Source organism: Tursiops truncatus, chromosome 2 (genome assembly GCF_011762595.2).
Source record: "Tursiops truncatus isolate mTurTru1 chromosome 2, mTurTru1.mat.Y, whole genome shotgun sequence".
Classification (NCBI taxonomy): domain Eukaryota; kingdom Metazoa; phylum Chordata; class Mammalia; order Artiodactyla; family Delphinidae; genus Tursiops; species Tursiops truncatus.
In genome coordinates, this window is record NC_047035.1 from 30,663,683 (window position 1) to 30,686,657 (window position 22,975).

The 22,975-nt window shown below is 42.9% G+C and overlaps 1 protein-coding gene across 14 annotated transcripts in view; it reads right to left on the reverse strand.

The window, feature by feature from the left end:
* The window catches only part of SIPA1L1 (signal induced proliferation associated 1 like 1), a 522,661-nt gene that overhangs the window by 13,847 nt on the left and 485,839 nt on the right, over positions 1-22,975 (reverse strand). For all 14 annotated transcript variants that reach the window (XM_073800311.1, XM_073800310.1, XM_073800309.1 and 11 more), the window contains 4 exons: positions 18,321-18,554; positions 17,141-17,306; positions 11,433-11,679; positions 703-849 (listed from right to left, as the gene is read on the reverse strand). In XM_073800311.1, the coding sequence (XP_073656412.1) occupies positions 703-849; positions 11,433-11,679; positions 17,141-17,306; positions 18,321-18,554 (794 nt within the window). The remainder of the gene's footprint in view (positions 1-702; positions 850-11,432; positions 11,680-17,140; positions 17,307-18,320; positions 18,555-22,975) is intronic.

The following is a 22,975-nucleotide window of genomic DNA, read 5'->3' on the forward strand; positions in this document are numbered from 1 at the left end:
TTCCAAGTAAGGGCAATAAAACAAAACCTCAAAACCAATCATCTGCTAGCACCATCATTTTACAAAGACCATTTTAGCATCAAAAAATCGGGAAGGGCAACCTCAGAGTCAGTCTATCAAAAAAAGACCTCTGACAACCTCATGTCAACACACACAGCAATACTTTTAGTTTTTTTCTATTTCAGCAGAGCAGGTCAGCACTAGTCTAAGGGCCTGCACTGAAGAACCACTGGCTTAACGCAAGCACACAGCAAGTAGGTTGACGTAGGAACGAAGCAGGCAGAAAGCACATCTGCTACCACACACCCGAGAGATGAGTGAGAAGAGCAGAGGAAGGAGCCTGGGGCCGGGCCAAGCAGGCCAAGCATCCTAACAGATCCAACTGTGCGTTGAGCAGTGACGTCTTCACGACGTGATAAAAAACTCTCCCAGACACGTGCTGTTTTCATTCACGTGACAGTTGGGATTCCCCTGCACTCTGCCCTTCTCAGGTACAGGGAGGCGAGGCATCCGTGTGACGAATTCCTATGTAGAGGAAACACTGGGTTCCACCTGATTAAATCTGACAGTGGGGGCCCCTACCAAGTGCTCAAGGACTGTTAGCTCAGCTGGTTTCTGGCTGTGATGGTAAGATGTGTGTCCAGAGCACTCACACTGCCCAGGACCTCAGTGTGGCCCAGCCCGGACCGTCAGTAGACTCACCCTCATATGCCTTGGCGGCGTCCACCAGGTTGGACCAATCCAGATCCGCAGCAGCGTCGGGCAGGGGCATGAGGCCGGGGTCGGGAATGGGCGGCCTTTGGGTCTCCTGGATGTCATTGAGGGAGCTGTCCGAGGCCGAGAACTCTCCTGCAGGAAGGGACAAGGGAAAAGCTGCTTCTCATGCCCACAGGAGAACCACTCGAAGTTTTACCCATTTTCTGTTACAATATATTTGTCAGTCATTTGTTACCTGGAATCAGTTTCTAGTCTAACAGGCCGTTAATGGTCATTCTAAAGCTGAGTCGAACTGGGAACTGACTTCCTCCAACCTTAATTCACTTTTGTATAACCTCCCACTGTCCCATTTCTAGTGGGGTGAGTCTTGGAAAAGTCAGTCCTGCACCGAGGCAATGTGTCTGCTTTGGCAGGAGCTGCTCGTCTACAGTGGGACCCAGGGCAGCTCCTCGTGTTTCCTCGCAGAGTCGAGAGATTCAGGCTGGGGTGAAGGGACCTACTTCAAGAGAGGTGGGTTTTGCGGCCAGGCCAGGGAGGCTTGGTGATGCTTGTTTGAGGGGATAGTAAAGCTTATTTTTAACTGCACTGGAACCTGGGATCTGACTGCCCTCCATGTGGACTCCCTGCATCCCTGGCCCACGTCTGTTCTGTATCCCAGGAACGGCCCACTGGTTTCTGCAGTTGGATGTATCCAGGGTGGTGTGAGAACCAAATAAGAGCACGTGACAGTGAGTGCTGGGTCACCCAGCAGAGTTAACACAGGTTAACTGGTGTTGGCTCCTCCTCCTTCCCAAGGACACGCTAAGCAACTCTTGGCATCAGTTTTGTTTTTGTTTTTTTAACGCACATCTTATAATCTTAAGTTCTTATTTGAGAATGTAAAAATACAAGGTACGATAGACTTCGGCAGTCTTAGTTGAGTGCCAAGAATAATATAGAAAAGGAAGATAGTTGATAAATGAGTTTATAGGGTTATAATCTTAAGTGTAAAAATGTAGAAAGACAAAAAGAAATGGTCCACATCAAAAAAACTTAAAAAAAATTCAATTATGTAAACTTACGACTAAATAAATCATATTTTGAAAAGATGGTACTCAAGACCCATCACTGGTTGATTACATTTCTTTGCTATTTTCTATGTTGTGGAGGTATCTATATGGTGGAAACTCTATACAGAAGTGTATCTGTATACATCTCTTCCCAGTTTGCTTTCAGTGACATCACTTTGGTAACCTGAAATCAGCTGAGGTAGGAGTATATCTACACCACAATAACTGACAAGTGCTGCAAGTCGGGGCCTGTGCCTCCTTCCAGGAGCTGATTGTTAAACGTTTACCAGCACAACAAGAACCATACTTCCAGTGAGGACAAAAAGACACTGAGAGATACTCAGCTGGGAAGTGATGTAGTAAACTTTGTTCATTGGGAAGATCATTTTGTTTTTTTTTTAATTGAAACAGAAAGTCACAGAAATTATAATCATCCTCATCAGTTCACTCAGTCCCAGGTGATTAATTTTCTTTTTCATCTTGATCTTTTGTTAGCACTCTTATGAATTCATCAGTTTTCCATTAGAGTTCTGAAAATGCTTCTTCATTCAGTTCAGCAATATAGTCAATTACCAGAAACCTGTACAGTTTTCGATTTACAGCAGCCCAACATCCCAAGCCCCTTCTAAGGTGACAATTTTTTAAAATACAAATATTAAACTACAGTAACAGCTCATCTCTGCTTATCCTGGGGACGGGACGAATGGGTGAAATGAGCCCCTCTGTGCAGTGGAGGGCGTGCTGCTACCGCTCAGGTTCATATACGTGGAGGAGAGAGGGAAACGTAGCTCAGGAAACGAAGATGCTCTCGATGGGGCAGAAACGAGAGCAGAGCATGTGTCTCCATGAGAAGGGTCACCCGCACAATGTGACTGTAACACTAAAACTCATGCAAACACAAAGCTGAAAGTGAACTTCTCAGTTAAAATCTCTAAGCGACCCTGGAAATAACTGTGAATTAAAAAGTTTTGTCAATTATCATAGCCTATAAACCAGAGAACATTTAGTGCTTGCTTTCCCTTTCAAATTACGTAAAGAACTGGTCTGAAGTGCAGTTACTAGTTATTAATGTGCTTAACATTAGCAAAATTATGAGTAAATGGACATCAACAAATGTTACCTGATATTAAAGGCTCAGTTGTATTTAAACTTGCTCCCACCAAGGGTAAGTAGTTGGAATGATTTACAATGTTGGGTTAGTTTCTGATGTACAGCAAAGTGATTCAGTACATATATATATTTTTTTCGTTTTCAGATTCTTTGGAACAGACAATTTTGTGTGTTACACACAACCACCCTTCTGCCCTTTTATCTCTGGGGCCCAAATTTCCACTTGGAAAAAAAGAAGTCGCCCATTCCCCAAACACATCTCAGTATCTCAGTGGTGGTCACACCAACGAGGCCAAGGCGTAGGGATCAGCCCCCCAAGGACTGCTCAGTTTAGGGCGTTGGATCACTGTGGCTGCTGCCTGACTTTTAGGAAAGCAAGAAGAGGTGATGGAAGGAGCTGGGAGAGGGTGGCCCGCTCCTCCCCTCCCTCAGTGCCAGGCCTTCAGCCACAGGCTTCACAGGGAAGGTGTGAGGGGGGCAGATTTCCAGGCTGTTCTCTTAGTATGTGAGCTTCCAGAAGGCAGGGCCTACTGTGACATGACACATGCAGACAGGCTTTCACAGAGGGTTTATTTTTATCCCTATAAAGGTTAAAAAAAATGGGGAAGTGAAAGAAACATTCAAGGTAGGCAGGAAGTACTTGTAAGAGGAATGGAGTGCAGGGAGAGTGGTCCCAATGCAGGGAGAGAAGGGGAGGAAAAAAGTCTACTATTTAGGGCACAACTAGGAGGTGGTTTCTAGAGTCCAGATGGTAAAAAGTGGTCATTTCACGTGTCAGCTTTGGTTCATAGACAGTGACCTTTCAGGGCAAAGAGAAATCAGGTTCAAGCCACAGTTGGACCTCTTATAAAGAGGGAGGAGGGGGAAGCTGATGTGATTCTTGAGTGATGTCTGCCACAGGGGAGAAGGGGAGAAGGGAACTGTGTAGGAAGCAGGATGGAGATGATGGAGCAACAGTCATGGGAGTGGGTTGAAAGCTCAGAAAAGATGCAGGGAGAAAGCAAACTAGGAAGGCAGGAGATTTAAAGAAAACACTGCTTCAGAGAAGAAGCAGAAGGAAAAGAAATTGGGTATAAATGGACATAGAGATAAAGCGGCAGAGTTCCCTGAAGGAAAAAGGGCAGAAGGGAGGTGGGGTTACAGCCACCTGCATGATAAGCAGGCAGACAGCTTCCATAATAGGTATCTGCTGTGCTGGGCAACAGTGGGAGGGTAGCTGCAGAACCCGGGAATGCAGCTGGACAGAGGAGAAAGAAAAAAGGCAATTTTTTTTGGTCCCTGAATATGGCCCTTAATAAAACTGGGATCAAGTAAGGTGATGGAGGAACAAGGCATTTATGAATCAAAGGGAAGAATACGGAGGTGCCCGGCATCAATAAGCCTTTTCCTAAATAATACTCATTCACTCAATGAATGAATGAGTCAACGAGTGACTGGCCGACACCACAGCTAATATTCTCATAGCTGGGAAAGACAGAACAATGCTGTGGCTCAAGGAAGCCAGTGGATAACATTCTCTAAGAAATAACTAATCTGGTGTTAGCCAAATGTGCCCAATCCTAACAGCAGCTGGGATGTTTGGTAAAAAACACAATACAAACCAGACTTTTGTATTCAAATTCAGCAGGTCTTGCGTGAGGTCTGCAAATCTCTATTTTGAACAAGCAGCCCAAGGGAGAGCTTTTACCACATCAGGAGCCCCAGTTTTGTGGCTGCTGCACAGTGGCTGCCCCTTGGGCTCTGGAGCCCAAGAGGAGCTCATGTTTCTGGGTCCCATGGGACTCTAACACCTGAAGAGGCAGCTCTTGGCAGGCTACCACCCCCCCAGGGCACTGCCAGGCAGCAGACTGAAACACACCCCAGTCTTTCTGTGAAAGAGTCCTATTCGCTAGTCCTGGAGCTTTGGCCACAGGCATAGCCTTCTGTTCTGGCACATTTAGAGGCCTACGAGATGCTCTCAGGGAACAGAGGCCTGTGGACGCAATCTTTGTGTTCTCCATCTGCCTCACTCCAGCTCATAGGCATCTCCAGAAAGGCGCTTATACATACATGTGGTGTCCCAGTACTTATGACTGCCACCCGGCAGACACCTCCAGGTCACTGGTGGTGGTGGTGGGGGGTGGTGCTTATACTTGTGGTCCCATAGGACTGTACATACGTGCATACTTTAAAAGCTGCTGCCTGAGATTCCGGTTTCCAATCTAAGTGATGACTGAGACCTAAGTGATGACTGAATCTAAGTGATGACTGAGATCCATCCCTTGGAGACACTGACAGGTCTTGTCACACCCTCAGCTACGGGAGGCTCTTAAAAATAAACTAGGCTGCTTGGACAATCACAAAAGTTTGAGAGACAACCAAGAGCTAGGGCAGGGTAGGAAGACACGGTTCATCCTCTACATGAGGCCACGCCATCAAAGCTGGGAGAGGTGGCTGTTCTACCTAATATGCAGAAACAAACACAGCATCGAGGAAGATGAAGAAACAAAGGAAAATGTTCCAAATGAAAAACACAAGAAAAATCTCAGGAAAAATTCTCAATGAAATGAAGATAAGTAACTTACCAGATAAAGAGTTAAAAATGATGGCCATAAAGATGTTCACGAAGCTTGAGACAAGAAAGGATGAACACGGTGAGAACTTCCACAAAGACACAGAACGTAACAGAGAGTACCAAACAGAAGTCACAGAGCTGAAGAATATAGTAACTGAACTGAAAAATACACTAGAGGGGCTCAACAGCAGACTAGATGAAGCAGAAGAAAGGATTGGTGAAGTCTAACATAGGGTAGAGAATTCAGTCAATCAGAGAGGCAAAAAGAAAAAAGAATGAAAAACAGGGAAGAAACATCAAGAGTACCAACATTCACATTATAGGGGTCCCAGGAGGAGAAGAGAGAAAGGGCAGAAAACTTATTTGAAGAAATAATGGCTGAAAACTTCCCTAACCAAGGGAAGGAAACAGATATCTAGATCCATGAAGTCCAGAGAGTTCCAAAAAAGATGAACCCGAAGAAAACCACACCAAAACACATAATTAAAATGCCAACAGTTAAAGAGAAGGAGAGGGACTTCCCTGGTGGTGCAGTGGTTAAGAATCTGCCTGTCAATGCAGGGGACACGGGTTCGAGCCCTGGTCTGGGAAGATCCCACATGTCGCGGAGCAACTAAGCCCGTGTGCCACAACTACTGAGCCTGCGAGCCACAACCACTGAAGCCCGTGTGCCTAGAGGCTGTGCTCTGCAGCAAGCACCACAATGAGAAGCCCGTGCACCGCAACTAGAGAAAGCCCGCACGCAGCAACAAAAACCCAACCTAACCAAAAATAAATAAATTAATTAATTAAAAAAAAAAGAGAAGGAGAGAATCTTAAAAGCAGGAAGAAAAGAACAACTTGTTACACAGAAGGGAACCCCCCCGTTAGACTATCAGCACATTTTTCAGGAGGAACTTTGCAAGCCAGAGGGGAGCCGCATGATATATTCAAAGTGCTGAAAGGAAAAAACTGCCAACAAAGAATACTCTACCTGGCAAAGCTGTCAATTCAGAATTGAAGGAGAAATAAGAGTTTTTCAGATAAGCAAAAGCTAAGGAAGTTCATTACTACACTGGTCTTACAAGAATAGTTAAAGGGACTTCTTTAGAGAAAGAGTGCTAATTAGTAATAAGAAAACATATTAAAGTATGTATCTCACTGGAAAAGGTAAATATATACTAAAGGTGGTCAACTGACCACTTGTAAAGCTAGTATGAAGGTTAAAAGACAAAAGTAGTAAAAATAACTATAACTGTAATAAATCAAGGGATACGCAAGATAAAAAGATGTAAATTTTACATAAAAACATGAAATGGGGTGGGGAGGAAAAGTTAGAGCTTTAGAATGTGTTCAAATTTAAGTTGTTCTCAACTTAAAACAGACTGTTATAAGTTGTTTTAAGTAAGCCTCATGGTAACCATAAACCAAAACTCTATAGTACATACACAAAAGATAAAGAGAAAGAAACCAAAGCATGCCACTAAAGAAAGTCATCAAACCACAAAGGAAGACAGTAAAGAAGAAGAAAGGATCAGAGGAACTACAGGCATCCAGAAAACAACAAAATGGTACAAGTACATAGTTACCGATAATTACTTTAAATGTAAACAAACTAAATTCTTCAATTAAAAGATACAGAGTGAAAAAATATATATCTAATTGTTGCTTCAAGAGATTCACTTCACATGTAAGGACACACACAAAGGGATGGAAAAAGATATTCCATGCAGAAGGAAACCAGAAGAAAGCTGGGGTAGCTATACTTACATCAGATGAAATAGACTTTAAGACAAAGACTGTAGTAAGAGACAAAGATCATGACATAATACTAAAGTGGTTATTCAACAACAGAATATAACATTTGTAAATATTTGTGCACATAACCTAGGAGCACCTAATTATATAAAGCAAATATTAATAGACCTCAAGGGAGAATAGACAGGAATACAACAACAACAGGGAACTTTAATACATCACTTTCAACAAATGACAGATCACCCAGACAAAAAAACAATAAAGAAACATTGGCCTTAAATGACATGTTAGACTGATGGTCTTAACAGAAATACAGAACGTTCCATTCAAAAGCAACAGAAGGCACATTCTTCTCAGGTGCATATGGGATATTCTCCAGGATAGACCATATGTTAGGCCACAGCAAGTCTTACTAAATTTAAAAAGATTAAAACCGTATCAAACATCTCTTCTGACCACAGTGGTATGTACCAGAAATTGATTACAGGAGAAAACTGGAAAATTCACAAATAGGTAGAGATTAAACAAACAACATGCTACTGAACAACCGATGGATCTAAGAAGAAAGCAAGAGAAACTTAAAAAATACTTTCAGACAATTGAAAATGGAAATACAACATACCAAATTATGGGATGCAGCAAAAGCAATTCTAAGAGGGAAGTTCATAACAATAAATGCCTACATCAAGGAATGAGAATGGTCTCAAAATACCAAATTTTACCTCTCAAGAAACTAGGAAAAGAAGAATTGAAGCCCACAATTAGTAGAAGGAAGGAAATAACAAAGATCAGAGCAAAATAAATGAAAGACTAAAAAGAGAACAGAAAATGTCAATGAAACTAGGAGCTGGTTCTTTGAAAAAAAAAAATAAACGAAATTGATAAACCTTTAGCTACACTCAGGAAAAGAAGGACTCAAAATCAGAAATCAAAGAGGAGATGTTACATCTGATACCACAGAAATACAAGGGATCGTAAGATACTACTATAAACAGTCATATGCCAACAAACTGGACAACTTCAAAGAAATGGAACACACAACTACCAAGACTGAATCATGAAGAAATAGAAGATCTGAACAGACAAATTACTAGTAAGGAGATGGAATCAGTAATCATAAATCTCCCAACAATGGAAGTTACTGATGAATTCTACCAAACATTCAAAGGAGATTTAATACCATTCCTTCTCAAACTCTTCCAGAAAAATAGAAGAGGAGGGAACCCTTCCAAACACATTTTACAAGGCCAGCATTACCCTGATATGGAAACCAGACAAGGATGCCACAAGAAAAGAAAATTATAGGCCAATATCCCTAAAAACATGGATGAAAAACCCCTCAACAAAATATTAGCAAACCTAATTCAACAATATGTTAAGAGGATCATACACCATGTTCAAGTGGGTTTCATTCCAGGGATGTAAGGATGGTTCATCAATGTGAAAAACCACATTAACAGAATGAAATATAAAAATCATATAATCATCTCAGTAGATGCAGAAAAAGCATTTTACATTTTCAACATCCATTTATGATAAAAACTCTGAACAAAGTGAGTATTGAGGGAACATACCTCATCATAATAAAAACCATATATCACAAGCCCACAGGTGATGCCATACTCAAGTTTGAAAAGCTGAAAGCTCTAAGGTCAGGAACAAGACAGGATGCCCACTCTCACCACTTTTGTTCAACAAAGTATTGGAAGTCCTACCCAGAGCAGTTAGGCAAGAAAAATAAATAAAAGGCATCCAAATCAGAAAAGGAGTAAAACTGTCACTATTTGCAGATAACATGTCATATATAGAAAACCTTAAAGACTCCACCAAAAAACTATTAGAACTAATCAAAGAATTCAGGAAAGTTGTAAGACACACAATCAATACAAAAAAACCTGTTGTTTCTATTCACTAACAACAAGCTATCAAAAGGATATATTAAGAAAATCCCATATACAAAAAAGAATAAAACACCTAGGAATAAATTTAACCAAGGAGGTAAAAGACCTGTACACTGAAAAATACAAGACATTAATGGAAAAACTGACGAAGACACAAATAAATGAAGACATTCAATGCTCACGGATTAGAAGAATACTGTTAAAATGTCCATACCACCGAAGCCATCAACATATTCAAAGCAATCCCTATCAAAATTCCCATGGCATATTTTACAGAAATAGAATAAACAATCCTAACATTTGTACGGAACCACAAGAGACCCTGAATAGCCAAATCAGTGTTGAGAAGAACCAAAAAACTGGAGGCATCATGCTTCCTGATTTCAAATTTTATTACAGAGGTACAATAAAACAGTATGGTATTGGCATAAAAATAGACACATAGATCAATGGAACAGAATAGAGAGCCCAGAAATAAACCCACACATATATGATCAATAAATTTATGACAAAGGAGGAAAGAATATACAATGGGGAAAGGACAATCTTTTTAATAAATGGTGTTGGGAAAACTGGACAGCTACATGCAAAAGAATGAATGTGGACCACTATTTTACACCATATGCAAAAGTTAACTCATAATGTATTAAAGACTTGAGTGTAACACCTGAAACCATAAAAATCCTAGAAGAAAACATACATGGTAAGCTCCTTGACATAAGTCTCGGTGATGATTTTTTGGTTCTGACACCAAAAGCAACAAAAGGAAAAATAAACAAGTGGTACTACATCAAACTAGAAAGCTTCTGTGCAGCAAAGGAAGCCATCAAAAAAATGAAAAGGCTACCTACCGAATGGGAGAAGATATTTGCAAATCACATATCTGATAAGGGGTTAATATCCAAAATATGTAAAGAACTCATACAACTCAATAGCAAAAAAGCAAACAATCCGAGTAAAAAATGGGTAGAAGATTTGAATAGACGTGTTCCCAAAGAAGACATACAGATGGCCAACAGGTATATGAAAAGATGGTCAACATCACTCATCATCCAGGAAATGCAAATCGAAACCTATTGAGATGTTATCTCATAACTGTTGAATGGCTATTATCAAAAAGACAACAAATAACAATTGTTGGTAAGAATGTAGAGAAAAGGGAGCCCTTGTGCACTGTTCATGGGAATGTAAATTGGTGCAACCACTATGGAAAACAGTATGGAGGGTCCTCAAAAAATTAAAAATAGAATTACCATATGATCCACCAATTCTACTTCTGGGTATTTAACCAAGGAAATAGAAAACACTAACTCAAAAAGATATGTGCACCCCCATGTTCACTGCAGCATATTTACAATAGCCAAGACATGGAAGCCACCTTAGTGTCCACTGATGGACGAATGGATAAAGAAAATGTGGACACACACACAATGGAATATTACTCTGCCATAAGAAAGGAATGAAAATTTAGAGTCATAGATGTAGAAAACAAACTTATGATTACCAGGGGGAAAAGGAGGAAGAGGGATAAATTGGGAGATTGGGATTGACATATACATACTACTATATATAAAACAGATAACTACTAAGAACCTATTGTATAGCACGGGGAACTCTATCCAATACTCTGTAATGACCTATATGGGAAAATAATCTAAAAAAGAGTGGATACATGTATATGTAGAACTGATTCACTTTGCTGTACAGCAGAAACTAACCCAACATTGTAAATTAACTATGCTCCAATATAAATTAATTTAAAAAAGAATGAAATGTTGCCATTTGCAACAACATGGCTGGACCTTGAGGGCACTGTGCTAATTGAAAAATGTGAGAGAAAGACAAATACTGTATGATCCATCTCACTTATATGTGAAATCTAAAAAAAAAAAAAATTTGAGCTCATAGATACAGATAACAGACTGGTGGTTGCCAGAAGTAGGGTGGGGGTAGTGAAAGATGCTGGAGGGAGTCAAAGGTACAAATTTCCAGTTATAAAATAAATGAGTCATGGGGATATACAGCATGGCGACTATTGTTAATACTGTACTGCATATTTGAAAGCTGCTACAAAAGTAAATCTTAATCTGAAACTAATATAATGTTATATGTCAATTACACCTCAACTGGAAAAAAATAAACCAAGCATCCTAGATGACTCTTGCGGTCTGGTGAGGCTCAATGCCTGTGGTCTGGGATTCCAGGTGAGAGGCTGAATGAGGGAGGGGTGGTGAGCCCAGATAATCGGAGCAAGCAAGCAGGACTTCCTGTAATTCTCATTCTTGAGCAAACCGAGTGGCAAGTGTCTGCGGACACTGGCCATCATCAGCAGGGCTGTTCAGCTGCAGCTGAAGACACACTTACCGTGCAACGACTTCATTCCCAAGGTGTAAGAAGGCCTCCGCAATGGAAGAGACTTGGGGAGAGAAGGGTAGGTGCTACTGAAGAGGACATCGTTGGGCAGGGCTTGGTCCAGAAGCGAAGCCCTTGAGGTGAAAAAGTGCTCCCTCTGGCCGCTGTAAATACTCTCATCGGACAGCGTTCTGTGCAAGGCCCGCCTTGAGGTGGGAGTGGTGGGAAAGGGAGACTGAGGAGAGGAGAGCGCGTGGAACTGAAAAACAGAGTCAAGACAACAGAAAGTCAATCTTCTGGGTCACACACCCAAGACCGGGGGCGGAGGATGGGTGCGTTAACAAAATCACTCTGGTAGACACAACCTTTCAGATCCTGGAGCCCAACAGGGAAGCCTCAAGGTCCACCATCATTGTCTACATCCTTAAGGGCTAAAACAGGAGTTCCGGGCGCCGCATCCTCACAGCCCAGCATGCTGGCTGCAGCTGATCAGTGCTCAGTACAAAATCCAGATGTGGGATTAAGCAGATTCATCACTATCGTGTCATGGTTAACAAGACTTTAGGATCAGACAAATATGGGTTTTATTTGAATCCCGTGTCTTTGACCAAATCATGTTATTGCTCTGAGCCCAGTTCCTCGTCTATGAAATGGGGTTCACCTCTCAGGATTATTATGAGGATTCCATGAAACACTGGACTGAGCACAACAGTACGTTATCAGTGGTGTTACGAAATAATGTTACGGTCCCCAGCGAAACAGCCATGGTGCCGGGAAGGTATCCTCAGAAGCTTGTCAAGCGATTGCATGTTTGCCAGGCAACAAGAGCCTTTGATCATCACAATATATTCACCCAAATAATAGGTGGCTTTTGAAAGCATTAACTACTAATATTATATTTAATGAGCTTGGGAGATAATTTATTTTTTTAGATGGATTTCTATTCGTGAAATAAAAATAGGGAAGTCATCTTTATAAGTGATAAGTATTTATACAGTTATATATAAATGACAAAAGCTCTAATAGCTGTATCTCTTGTTAATGTCTTTTGCCTTTGTGACCAGATTTGAGTTTTATTTGAGATTTTTCTACAAATAGCAAGCTTTTGAGAATTCCATTCATGGAGAAAAAACAGACACGTTAACGATATTGAAATATCCAGCATCCTGCAAGCCAACAGAGTATGCGGTCCATTAACAGAGTTATCCTGGGGCTTCCCTGGTGGCGCAGTGGTTGAGAGTCTGCCTGCCGATGCAGGGGATGCGGGTTCGTGCCCCGGTCCGGGAAGATCCCACATACTGCGGAGCGGCTGGGCCCGTGAGCCATGGCCACTGAGCCTGCGTGTCCGGAGCCTGTGCTCCGCAACGGGAGAGGCCACAACAGTGAGAGGCCCGCGTACCGCAAAAAAACAAAACAAAAACAACAACAACAAAAAACAGAGTTATCCTTATTTAGTTCTTCTTAGTTAACGGTTCACCTTGGCAGGGAGAACAATTTGGAGAACAGGTGAGGATGTGAGTAGGAGGGCTGAGTCACTGCTGGCAGGAAGCCACTGTGAAACTTTCCATGACACTTTGAAGGGATAGAGAGAGAATGATATGGCAATGCCTCCATCTAGGAGGCTGAGAACAGATCTGATGCTCAGACTCATTCATGGGTTCTGAGGTCTAACATGCTTCCGGTCCAACAAGCCAAGGGTTGATCAAGTCAAAGCTACCCACAGTGTGGTATGCACAGCTGCAGCATAAATATGAAAAAATTACTAATCAAATGCATTGTAAATGAGCCCCAGGTGTAGCCAACTGTGTTCACTTTTTAAAATTCACAATGAGTTAAGCCCAAAGTACATACGTGCTTACCTTGAAAACTAAGCTGTTGTGATAAATGCTTTGTGAGTCTTTAAGTGGGAGGCGACTTGGTATGGAAATGATTTCCCTTCTCACTTCACACAGAAGAGTGGGCATTAGAGAGGTTAAATGGCTTGCTAATTGTAAATTTAAAAAAAAAAAAAAAAAGGGCTTCCCTGGTGGCGCAGTCGTTGAGAGTCCGCCTGCCGATGCAGGGGACGCGGGTTCGTGCCCCGGTCCGGGAGGATCCCACGTGCCGCGGAGCGGCTGGGCCCGTGAGCCATGGCCGCTGAGCCTGTGTGTCTGGAGCCTGTGCTCCGCAACGGGAGAGGCCACAACAGTGAGAGGCCCGCGTACCACAAAAAAAGTCACCTCCCTCCACCTGCAAGGTTCTAGGACTGTCACATAAGGCTCCTGCCTACTAGACCAGATTTCAGATCTCTCTATTCAAAAACTGCTCTCAATCATTTTTAGCACATCTGGGTTTGGCAAAGGGACTTCCTTTTCCAGTGACTATCCCCACCCTGATGGTTTTACAGGAGAGAGATTTTCCACCAGTTCTAGTTTCAGCCTCTTTGGGAAATGTTAATATACTTCAAGGTAGTAAACAGCTACCTTGAAGAGATCCTTTGAGCAGTGAGATTTATTCAGTTATAACATCCTGCACTAAAGGGAGGCAGGGGAGGAGAAGGAAGGAAGCAATCTACCTAGATGCTTTCTATCCGTTAAAAAATAGTAGGACCTAGCCTGGGCCAAGCACGTTGGGACGGCTCCTGACCGCAGCCCTCTTCAACTCCAGTCTTAAAGGTATGTGCACCTATCCAGTCCCCTAGGGCACCCTCTGTCTTCCTTGCAGGTCATACCTGAGATCGCTGAGTGGTGCTGCCCTGTGCTGCCACACCCTGGGAAAGAACCACAATACGATGGGTGGCAGACTTGGAAGGGATTTTAGAGCACCAGGAAGGGGATCTCAACCGTGTTCCAAGGAGCCCTAAGGGCTCCTCCCAGCATCACTGCCTGGGGAGAGGAGATGTTCAGGTGGGACCCAAGAGCCCAAGGCACCCCACCCCTCCCCTTGGAGAAGTTCTGCTTTCTTAGTTCTACATGTTGGGCTGCCATGTGTAACTAACTGTATTAGGAAGACAAGGGTTCCTGAACTTTAAAATCATTTGGGCACCATTGATCTAGTCTGGTCTTTTGTTTCAAAGCTGAGAAGCAAGGCCTAGAGAGGGGGCGTCTTGCTTCAGGTCCGTCTCCTTCCCCTCCTCACTCTTTTCACTCCTCCTGGCTCTCAGTGAAACGGGTTACCTGCACTTGCAATAAGCGAGTATCGGCTCTTCCTAAACACTAGAGCCGCATGAAGCCTCTTCCTTTGGTCTGTATCTGAGAGTACTGGCTGGAGAGCAAGGCTCTCAGTTTGCACTACTTACTGTCTGTTCACTTGCCAGACTCATGCAGCCCTCGGGGAGAATACAGTGATCCCAGCTCTGCCTGCCAATGAGGGTTCATACAACGTTAATAGCTCTGCCCTTTTCCTTGAGATACGAGTTCCACAGCAGCTGCGCGGGGCCCTGCAGCCACCCACCTCTCAGCTCCAGCCTGCCCAGCAGAGCCCTGCCACGTCCTGCAGCAGATATCTCACTCTGCTGGCAAACGAGCCGGGGAATAACCCCGTCATTTGCTATTCATGATGGCTCACTGGTAGCACTTGCTATCTGAGAAAGCCAATGTGGCGTGAGTGGTTTCCAAGTATCACAGCCCGAAGCAAGCTACTCCTTGTACCCTGAAGCCTGATGCAGTGGCTCGGAGCCTTGAGCCAGGCATGGCCTGGAAGACCTCGCAAGGGCATGTTAGCCTTACTGACACAGCAGAGGCACAGCCATTCAGATGATGAGTCTCACAAGACACACAGAGCTACTTAGCTGAACTCATCTGAAACCAAACCAAAAAGGATGAAACGAGAGAGAAAACAGAGCATATTTCCAGCTCCTGCTTCCAGCCTTTTCACCATAATAGTTTAGCCAGCAGAAGCATTTTCTTTGCAGAGGGTCTCACGGTAATATAGTCACAACATAAAGAATGTGCATTCCTATTTCAAAAAGGAATGTTAAAGTAATTCACTTTGGAAATAAAAGCCAAGGCCTGAATAAGGGCAAGACAGACATTTGCTTTCAATTATTTCCACTGCATGAGTAAATCAAAAGGATGAAAGCTCTGAGCTTGCTCCTTTCCAAAAATGTTAAACTAAGAATTGGTGGAAAGATTCCTTTCAGGGCAGGTTTTATTTTCCTCTAACCTCAAAGGAAAAATCTGAAATAATTTTTGTTTTGAAACTGGTAGTTAAAAATTTTAATATACCTCTTTGGTTTTTGATGGATAAAGAAAGAAGTTTCAAGTACTATCTTTTGCAAGGTTGCTAAGGAAACCATTTGTGCCCTGGGTGATGAGTCAGAACTGTCAAGCGCTGGCTTATAAAATAGAAATTACAGAAGTCCAGAATGGCAAGTCTTTAAAATGATTTATGATGTTAATGTTTATAACTCATTGATTTCTCAGCAAAACTCCAGAATGGTCTCTGGAGCACATCTCATCTCTGTAAATGTTGATTTGTAAGTTTAGGAGGTATATCTGACCTGTCTGAAGGAAGATGCACACACACGTGTGGCACACGCATACACAGAGGCATGTACGTGTGCACATAAACTAGAATGGTGACGAGAAAGCCTGGATGAGACAAGGCCACACAGCTCATCCAGCTGAGCGTGTCTCTCACCCTCTGATCACAGTCTGAGGATGGTGAGTGGTTAAGGGAATAGGTCAGCTTCCATTTTCAATCAGTTCTCAAAGGTCTTCTTAAATTAAGCTTTCTAGTCACTTCCAAGAGACTACAAATCATTTAACTAAGAACACAGAGAACAGAAAACATTAAAGTTTGTAGCCATGACCTTCTGGGGGGTGGACTCCCTTCTCTTGGGGCCACCCGGTACACTGCAGACAGGAATACCAAACGCTTGGCGTGAAATACCTTTGGGCCCAGCTAAGCCAACACTAGCTCTGAGCCTGGGAGCGTGAGACTGCACATTTTAGAGGACAAGAAAGCAGAGAGCCTTAGGTGGGCTTCAAGGGTCCCCAAGCTGAGGGGAGCAGAACAAACCCTTCCTCGTGGTCATGCAGGAGTCTGGCCACCAACATACCCACCAACTCTGAGCAAGTTCTCGGGACTTGACGGGGAGGGTGGCTGGGTTCCAGAGAAGGCATTTCTAGTCTGGAATTCTGAGAGTGGAGAGAAGGCTTTACGAAGTGAAGAGAATCTGGGAAGTTCTGAAGGTAAACGTGCAGACTTATGTTTGCTGGACTAAACAGCATGCAGTGTGTGGCTGGTAGGTCTGCCTGGCCAGGGGCAGGGGGCAGAGGCAAGGCCAGAGTGCAGGGTGCCGTGGACACACCCAGGGCAGGAAACACACTGGGGGCTACTGTGGAAGGAGGACGAGGACCCTTCGGACAGAAAGCGCTAAAGCCCTTTCAGAAAACTTTCTGTCTGACAAGGGAGCCATGGGTGTCTCTGCAGAGTTCTGAGAAGCAATGTCATCTGAGTAATAATGTCAAGAAAGTGTAGCCTGTGCACTGTAAGTAGGATACACTGGAAGAAAAAAGCCATGGGGGTAGGGACAGGTTAATATAAACACGACTCAAGAGATGTGGCTGCAGCGACAGAGCATCTGGAAAACATGTGAACCAATTACTGGGACAGTCAGCTGATGGCGGGAAGTGGGGTCTGATGAAGAGGAGCCTGGAACCACCACTTCCTGGAGGGTGCAACTGCCCCGTTTGGTCTCTCTCTAACTGCTATTTACCCCAAGTTCTACCCTGTACCTTAAAGTTCTTCTGGGATTCAGGAGTTGGGCTTTCCAGATTGATGAGTTTCTTGAGATCCTCCTCAATGGTGGACTTGGAGGTTGGCTTTGGGGATGCCCGGAGGTCCCTGGTTGAGGCACGCAGCCTGGTGTGGGCTATTTCATTGCCATCACTCTGATGACGCCTTGAAAGAAGAGGAAGAGAGGGTAGAAGTTAAGTCGACAAGGTTGACTCAAGGGCACGATGGGCTCTGAAAGAGGTAAGTCAATGGACAGCTATTAAAGGAGAGAAAAGGAGAATCACTTCTGTTCAATTACATTAGAATCTACTCAGATAAATGCTTGTTAGAGAAACAAGACCAATTTGAAATACAAAATAAAAAGCCTGAAGAATAAATCACTCTTTCATAGGAAACTATTAACTACATTAAGTCAAAATTAGCGACAGACTTATTAATAAAAGCCCACAGGGTATGAAGCCCAAATGCAATCCTGGTACAAACAAAAACAAAGTCATTGACTGAATCGTTTATTTTTTTTGTCAAAAAGTTCTTTATGTTCAGAGGTGGTCACTTACTTTCTAACAGTCCCTCTGGTGCCTCCTGGCCCATTTAGGAATTGCATGGGAAGGCTGTGATTAATAGCATCAAAGGGACAAGTGTGGTCTTAGCACCAGAGGGACGATTATTCTGAAGTTTGTTCTTCAGACATACTCTTTCCTAGGAGACTTAAGATTCTCAAATCTGAATGTTTTGCAATCTATCTTATTTAAGGAATGTGTCAGAGAAACAATTTAAGACAAGTTTCACTTAGGGGAAAAAAAAAAAAATCTCCCTACCAAACCACCCTCTTCCTAGCCCCTAGCCCGGCCTCCTCTCTTGTAGGAAATTGCCCCAAGCTTTTCTGTTCTCTGTCATGTTAAAAGCAAAATACCCAGCAAGAGGGCTTCCCTGGTGGCACAGTGGGTGAGAGTCCGCCTGCCGATGCAGGGGACACGGGTTCGTGCCCCGGTCCGGGAGGATCCCACATGCCGTGGAGCGGCTGGGCCCGTGAGCCATGGCCGCTGAGCCTGCGCTTCCGGAGCCTGTGCTCCGCAATGGGAGGGGCCACAACAGTGAGAGGCCCGCGTACCGCAAAAAACAAAACAAAAAACAAAACAAACAAAAAAAACCCAGCAAGAGAAGCAAAAGAATCCTTACTTTCTTGTGTCCATAAATCCCACAGAGTTTATGGTTCCTTCGGGTTTCTTCCATCCAATTAGGTACTTGCTAGTAGCGCCCTGGCGAGGGTAGAAAGTCCTAGGACCGGAGGAGGAGGAAGATGAGAAGGGAGGAACGAGCTGCGAGGAGGTGGCAGGATGCAGTTCTTCTTTTGGTGAACTTCTGGCACTGGTGAAGACAACTGGGCTGGCAGAGTGTCGGGAGCTCAGGGTACTGAAGAGAAGCAGGACAGAGACAAAACGGCGCGTGTGCGTGTGTGCATCCTGGGGTCAGTATGTCAGCTATAAACGCGTCGTCCAGGACAGGGGTTATGGCCAGGTTAAAGAACAATGAATATTTCATAAAATATTAATGGGGCTGGCTGGCCTTCCTTGCTTTCTCGCTTTAATTTAAATGTCTGCTGTCAAAGTGAAAGATGGTGACTGGGGCTTATTCTGCACTTTAAGTGGAAAAGTAAAAACAGTTAAGACAGTCAGGGACACTTTGAAGTATGCTAGCACCGCTGAAGTTTGTGACGGTGAAGTCTAGAAGGGGCAGGTCGTAGAGGGGAGCCGGCAGTAAAAGGTCTGGAGGTATCAAGGGCTCTCTGTCCTCCCTTCCTCAGAACTAAGGGTCACGGTGACATTCCCCAGGCCCGAGCTGAAGAGGGGAGACAAGACTAGATCAGCCATAGAGCTCTCTACACACTCACGTCCAAGGCCAAAGGGGCACCTTGGGGTCTCCTTCCCCATGGCATCTATCAGTAACATTGACTCTCTACAAAGCTGTTTATCAGATTAACCTGGACCATTACCTTACAACATACACAAAAGTTAACTCATGATGGATTAAAGACTTGAATGTAAGACCTGAAACCGTAAAACTCCTAGCTAGAAGAAAACATAGGCAAGTAAGCTCCTTGACAGTGATTTTTTGGATTTGACACCAAAAGCAAAGGCAACAAAAGCAAAAATAAACAAGAGGGACTACATCAAACCAAAAAGCTTCTGTGTAGCAAAGGAAACCATCAATAAAATAAAAAGGCAACTTACTTGCAGCGGACACGGGTTCGAGCCCTGGTCCAGGAAGATCCCACGTACCGCGGAGCGACTGGGCCTGTGAGCCACAACTACTGAGCCTGCGCGTCTGGAGCCTGTGCTCCGCAGCAAGAGAGGCCACGACAGTGAGAGGCCCGCGCACTGCGATGAAGAGTGGCCCCCGCTTGCCACAACTAGAGAAAGCCCTTGCACAGAAACGAAGACCCAACGCAGCCACAAATAAATAAATAAATAAATAAATAAATAAATTTATATTAAAAAAAAAAAGGCAACTTACTGAACAGGAGAAAATATGTGCAAATCATGTATCTGATAAGGGGTTAATATCCAAAATATATAAAGAGCTCATACAACTTAGTAACAAAAAAAGCAAACAATCCGAATAAAAAAATTGGGGAGAAAATTTGAATAGACATTTTCCCAAAGAAGACATACAGATGGCCAACAGGTATATGAAAAGATGCTCAACATCACTCAACATCAAGGAAATGCAAATCTAAACTATAATGAGACCTCACACCTGTTAGAATAGCTATTATCAAAAAGATAAGAAATAACAAGTGTGAGCAAAGATGTGGAAAACAGGGAACCCTCGTGCACTGTTGGTAGGAATGTAAATTGGTGCAGCCACTATGGGAAACAGTATGGAGGTTCCTCAAAAAATTAGAAAACCAAACTCCTAGATACAGAGTAGTTGTCAAAGGTGGAGGCTGGAGGGTGGGTGAAATGGCTAAAGAGGGTTCAAAAGGTACAAACTTCTAGTTATAAGATAAGTAAGTCCTGGGGATGTAATATTAGGCATGGTGATTAAAAATAAAAAACTATTCATCACCAAAGTATTTTAAACTTTGGTTAGAAATTACAAAACTAAAGTCCTGTAGGACTCAAGGAGAAGACTACTCATTGTACCTTTAAAACTCAGACAGAATTTTAAATAAACTAGAGATGAGAGTTTAAGCTAACAACAAACCTAGAGGGCCTTTAACTGCAGGATTTCCATTCTTTCTTCCCAGTGATCTCATGGGACCTACGGTCACACCACTTGAGCCCTGCTGAGTTTTCCAGCTTAGGCTGAGACCAAAGACAGGTCACTCCAGGGGACTTTGTTACTGAAGGTTAAGTTAACAGGATGTGGTCTCAAAGCATGCCTCACTAGCACTTCCACTGGTCAAAATCTAATGGTCCTGCTCTGAATAAAGTATGGATTTTAGTTCGTAAGAATGTATCAACATTGATTCCTTAGCTATGACAAAAGTATTATAGTGACATAAGATGATGAGAACAGGAAAAATGGGTAAAGCGTACATGGGAACTCTCTGTACTATCTTTGCAACTTTTCTGGAAATCAAAAACTATTCTAATAGAAAAGTTCATTATAAAAAAATAAGCAAAAACCAAAACAAGATACAACAAAAAATAAAACCCAATGGTCTAGAGATTATATATGAGTGTGTGCATACATACACGTACAATATATATACACACACACGTACATACATACATACACACACACATATACACACATCTGAAAATGAATCTTGAACTCCACCTCAAACCTTACATAAAAATCAATTCCAGATGGGCTGTATATTTAAATGTAGATCTAAAGATTCTGGAGTGTAACATGGAAGAACATCTTTATGATAGAGGCAGAGGTTTCTTTAATAGGATCGTAAAGGAAATGATTGAACCCCATTAAAATTAAGCACCATTCATCAAAAGACAAAGAGAATATATGTAAAACATATATGCAACAAGGGGCTCCTCTCCATACATAACTAACTTCTACAAATTAACAAGACAGACAACCCAACAGAAAAATGGGCAAAGATCTGGAAAGGAAGTTCACAAAAGAGGATATCTAAAAACCATTAAACATTGGTGCTCGACATTATCAGTTACCAAGAAAATGCAAATTAAAGCCACAAAGAGGGACCACTATACGCCTACCAGAACAGCTAAAATTAAAAAGACAATATCAAGTGCTAGAAAGGATGGGAAGCAACTCATCCATTGCAGGTGGGTACTTGTTACAACCACTTTGGTAAACTGGTTCACAGTCTCTGCTAAAGTTGAATATGTGTAAATCCTATGCAAGCAATTTCACTCCTAGGTATATACTGAAAAGAAGTGCATATATACATGTACCAAAGGACATGTACAAGAACTTGTATTATCTCCAAACTGGAAATACTCCAATGCTCATCAACAGTAGAGTGGATAAACAAATTGTGGTGTGTTCTCACAATGGAAATATAATACAGCAATGAAATAAACGAATGCTACTTACTTGCAACACACAGATGAATCTCCCCAACATAACGTCGACTTAAGGACACCAGACACAGAGTAATACATATGGGATGATTCCACTTACACAAAGCCCCCAAACAGGCAAAATGAGTGTATGGCTTAGGATTCAGGATTGTGTTCACCTGGGGAGGAGGGGGAGGTGACTGGGTGGGCGGGCATGTAGGAGGAATGGTGTCTGGATGCTGGTCAGGTTCCAGGTCTTGATCTGGGTAGCGATGACATGGGAAGTTCACTTTGAGAAAACCCAACCCAATGTATATTTATGACCTGTGCCTTTTTTTGTACGCATGTTATACTTTAATGAAAACACACCCACAAAAACAAAGCAAAAATAGATGACCTGAAAGAAGGCCATGTCAGTCCCTGAGGCTTTGCAAAAACTGGAGAGACGGGGACAGAGTGTCGGGGGAGGAACAGGACACAGGGCAAAGGTGATCTCGAGGGTTTTCCACACTAACTGGGTCTTAACACTTCCGATGAAATATAACCATTTCCTTTATTTCTGTAACTAAGAAGGAGGAACCAGGTTCAAACTTCATAGAAAATATAACTTAAAAAATGACTAGCCATACCCTAATAATCCCTGTAACAATTTTCCCCCAAAGATTTTTCTATCTAGGGAAAAGGGGAAAGAAAAGACCCCCTCACAAAACCTCAAAGGGCAACATCACTTTAAAGGCAATGCGATCTCATTTAGTTTTTACCCCTTGATAACAGATATCCCATTTGTTTGCTTTGAAAATTAAGGGAATGGGACTTCCCTGGCGGTCCAGTAGTTAAGACTCCCCACTTCCACTACAGGGTACGCGGGGGCAATCCCTGGTTGGGGAACTAGGATCCCACCTGCCGCGGGGCGACGCCAACAAAATCAATAAATAAAATTAAGGGAATGCAAAACTCTTCCATTAGTGTAGTCAATTATTGATAAATCAATAAGAACAAAATAATAGTAGGTCTCTGTTACGGAAAAGAGACTAAAAGTGGAAAGGTGAACCAAAAAGAAAAAAGCAGGGAGAGACACATAAAGATAGAGGCAGACAAGCCCACAGACGGTAACACCAGAGACCCAGGTTAACAGCAAATGCGTTATCAGCACAGGGGGCATCAACCCAGAGAAGCTTCTGAAATACTAAGAGTGCAGCCTTTGGGATACTTTAAAAGCATATGACAGGTGTGCAGCTATTTGTTACTTAGCGACAAGACCTAATCTTTAGTTTGCAGATTTTTTTCACCCAGCTATACCTACCTCACACACATTTGTAGCCCAGATGTGGAGATGTCTCA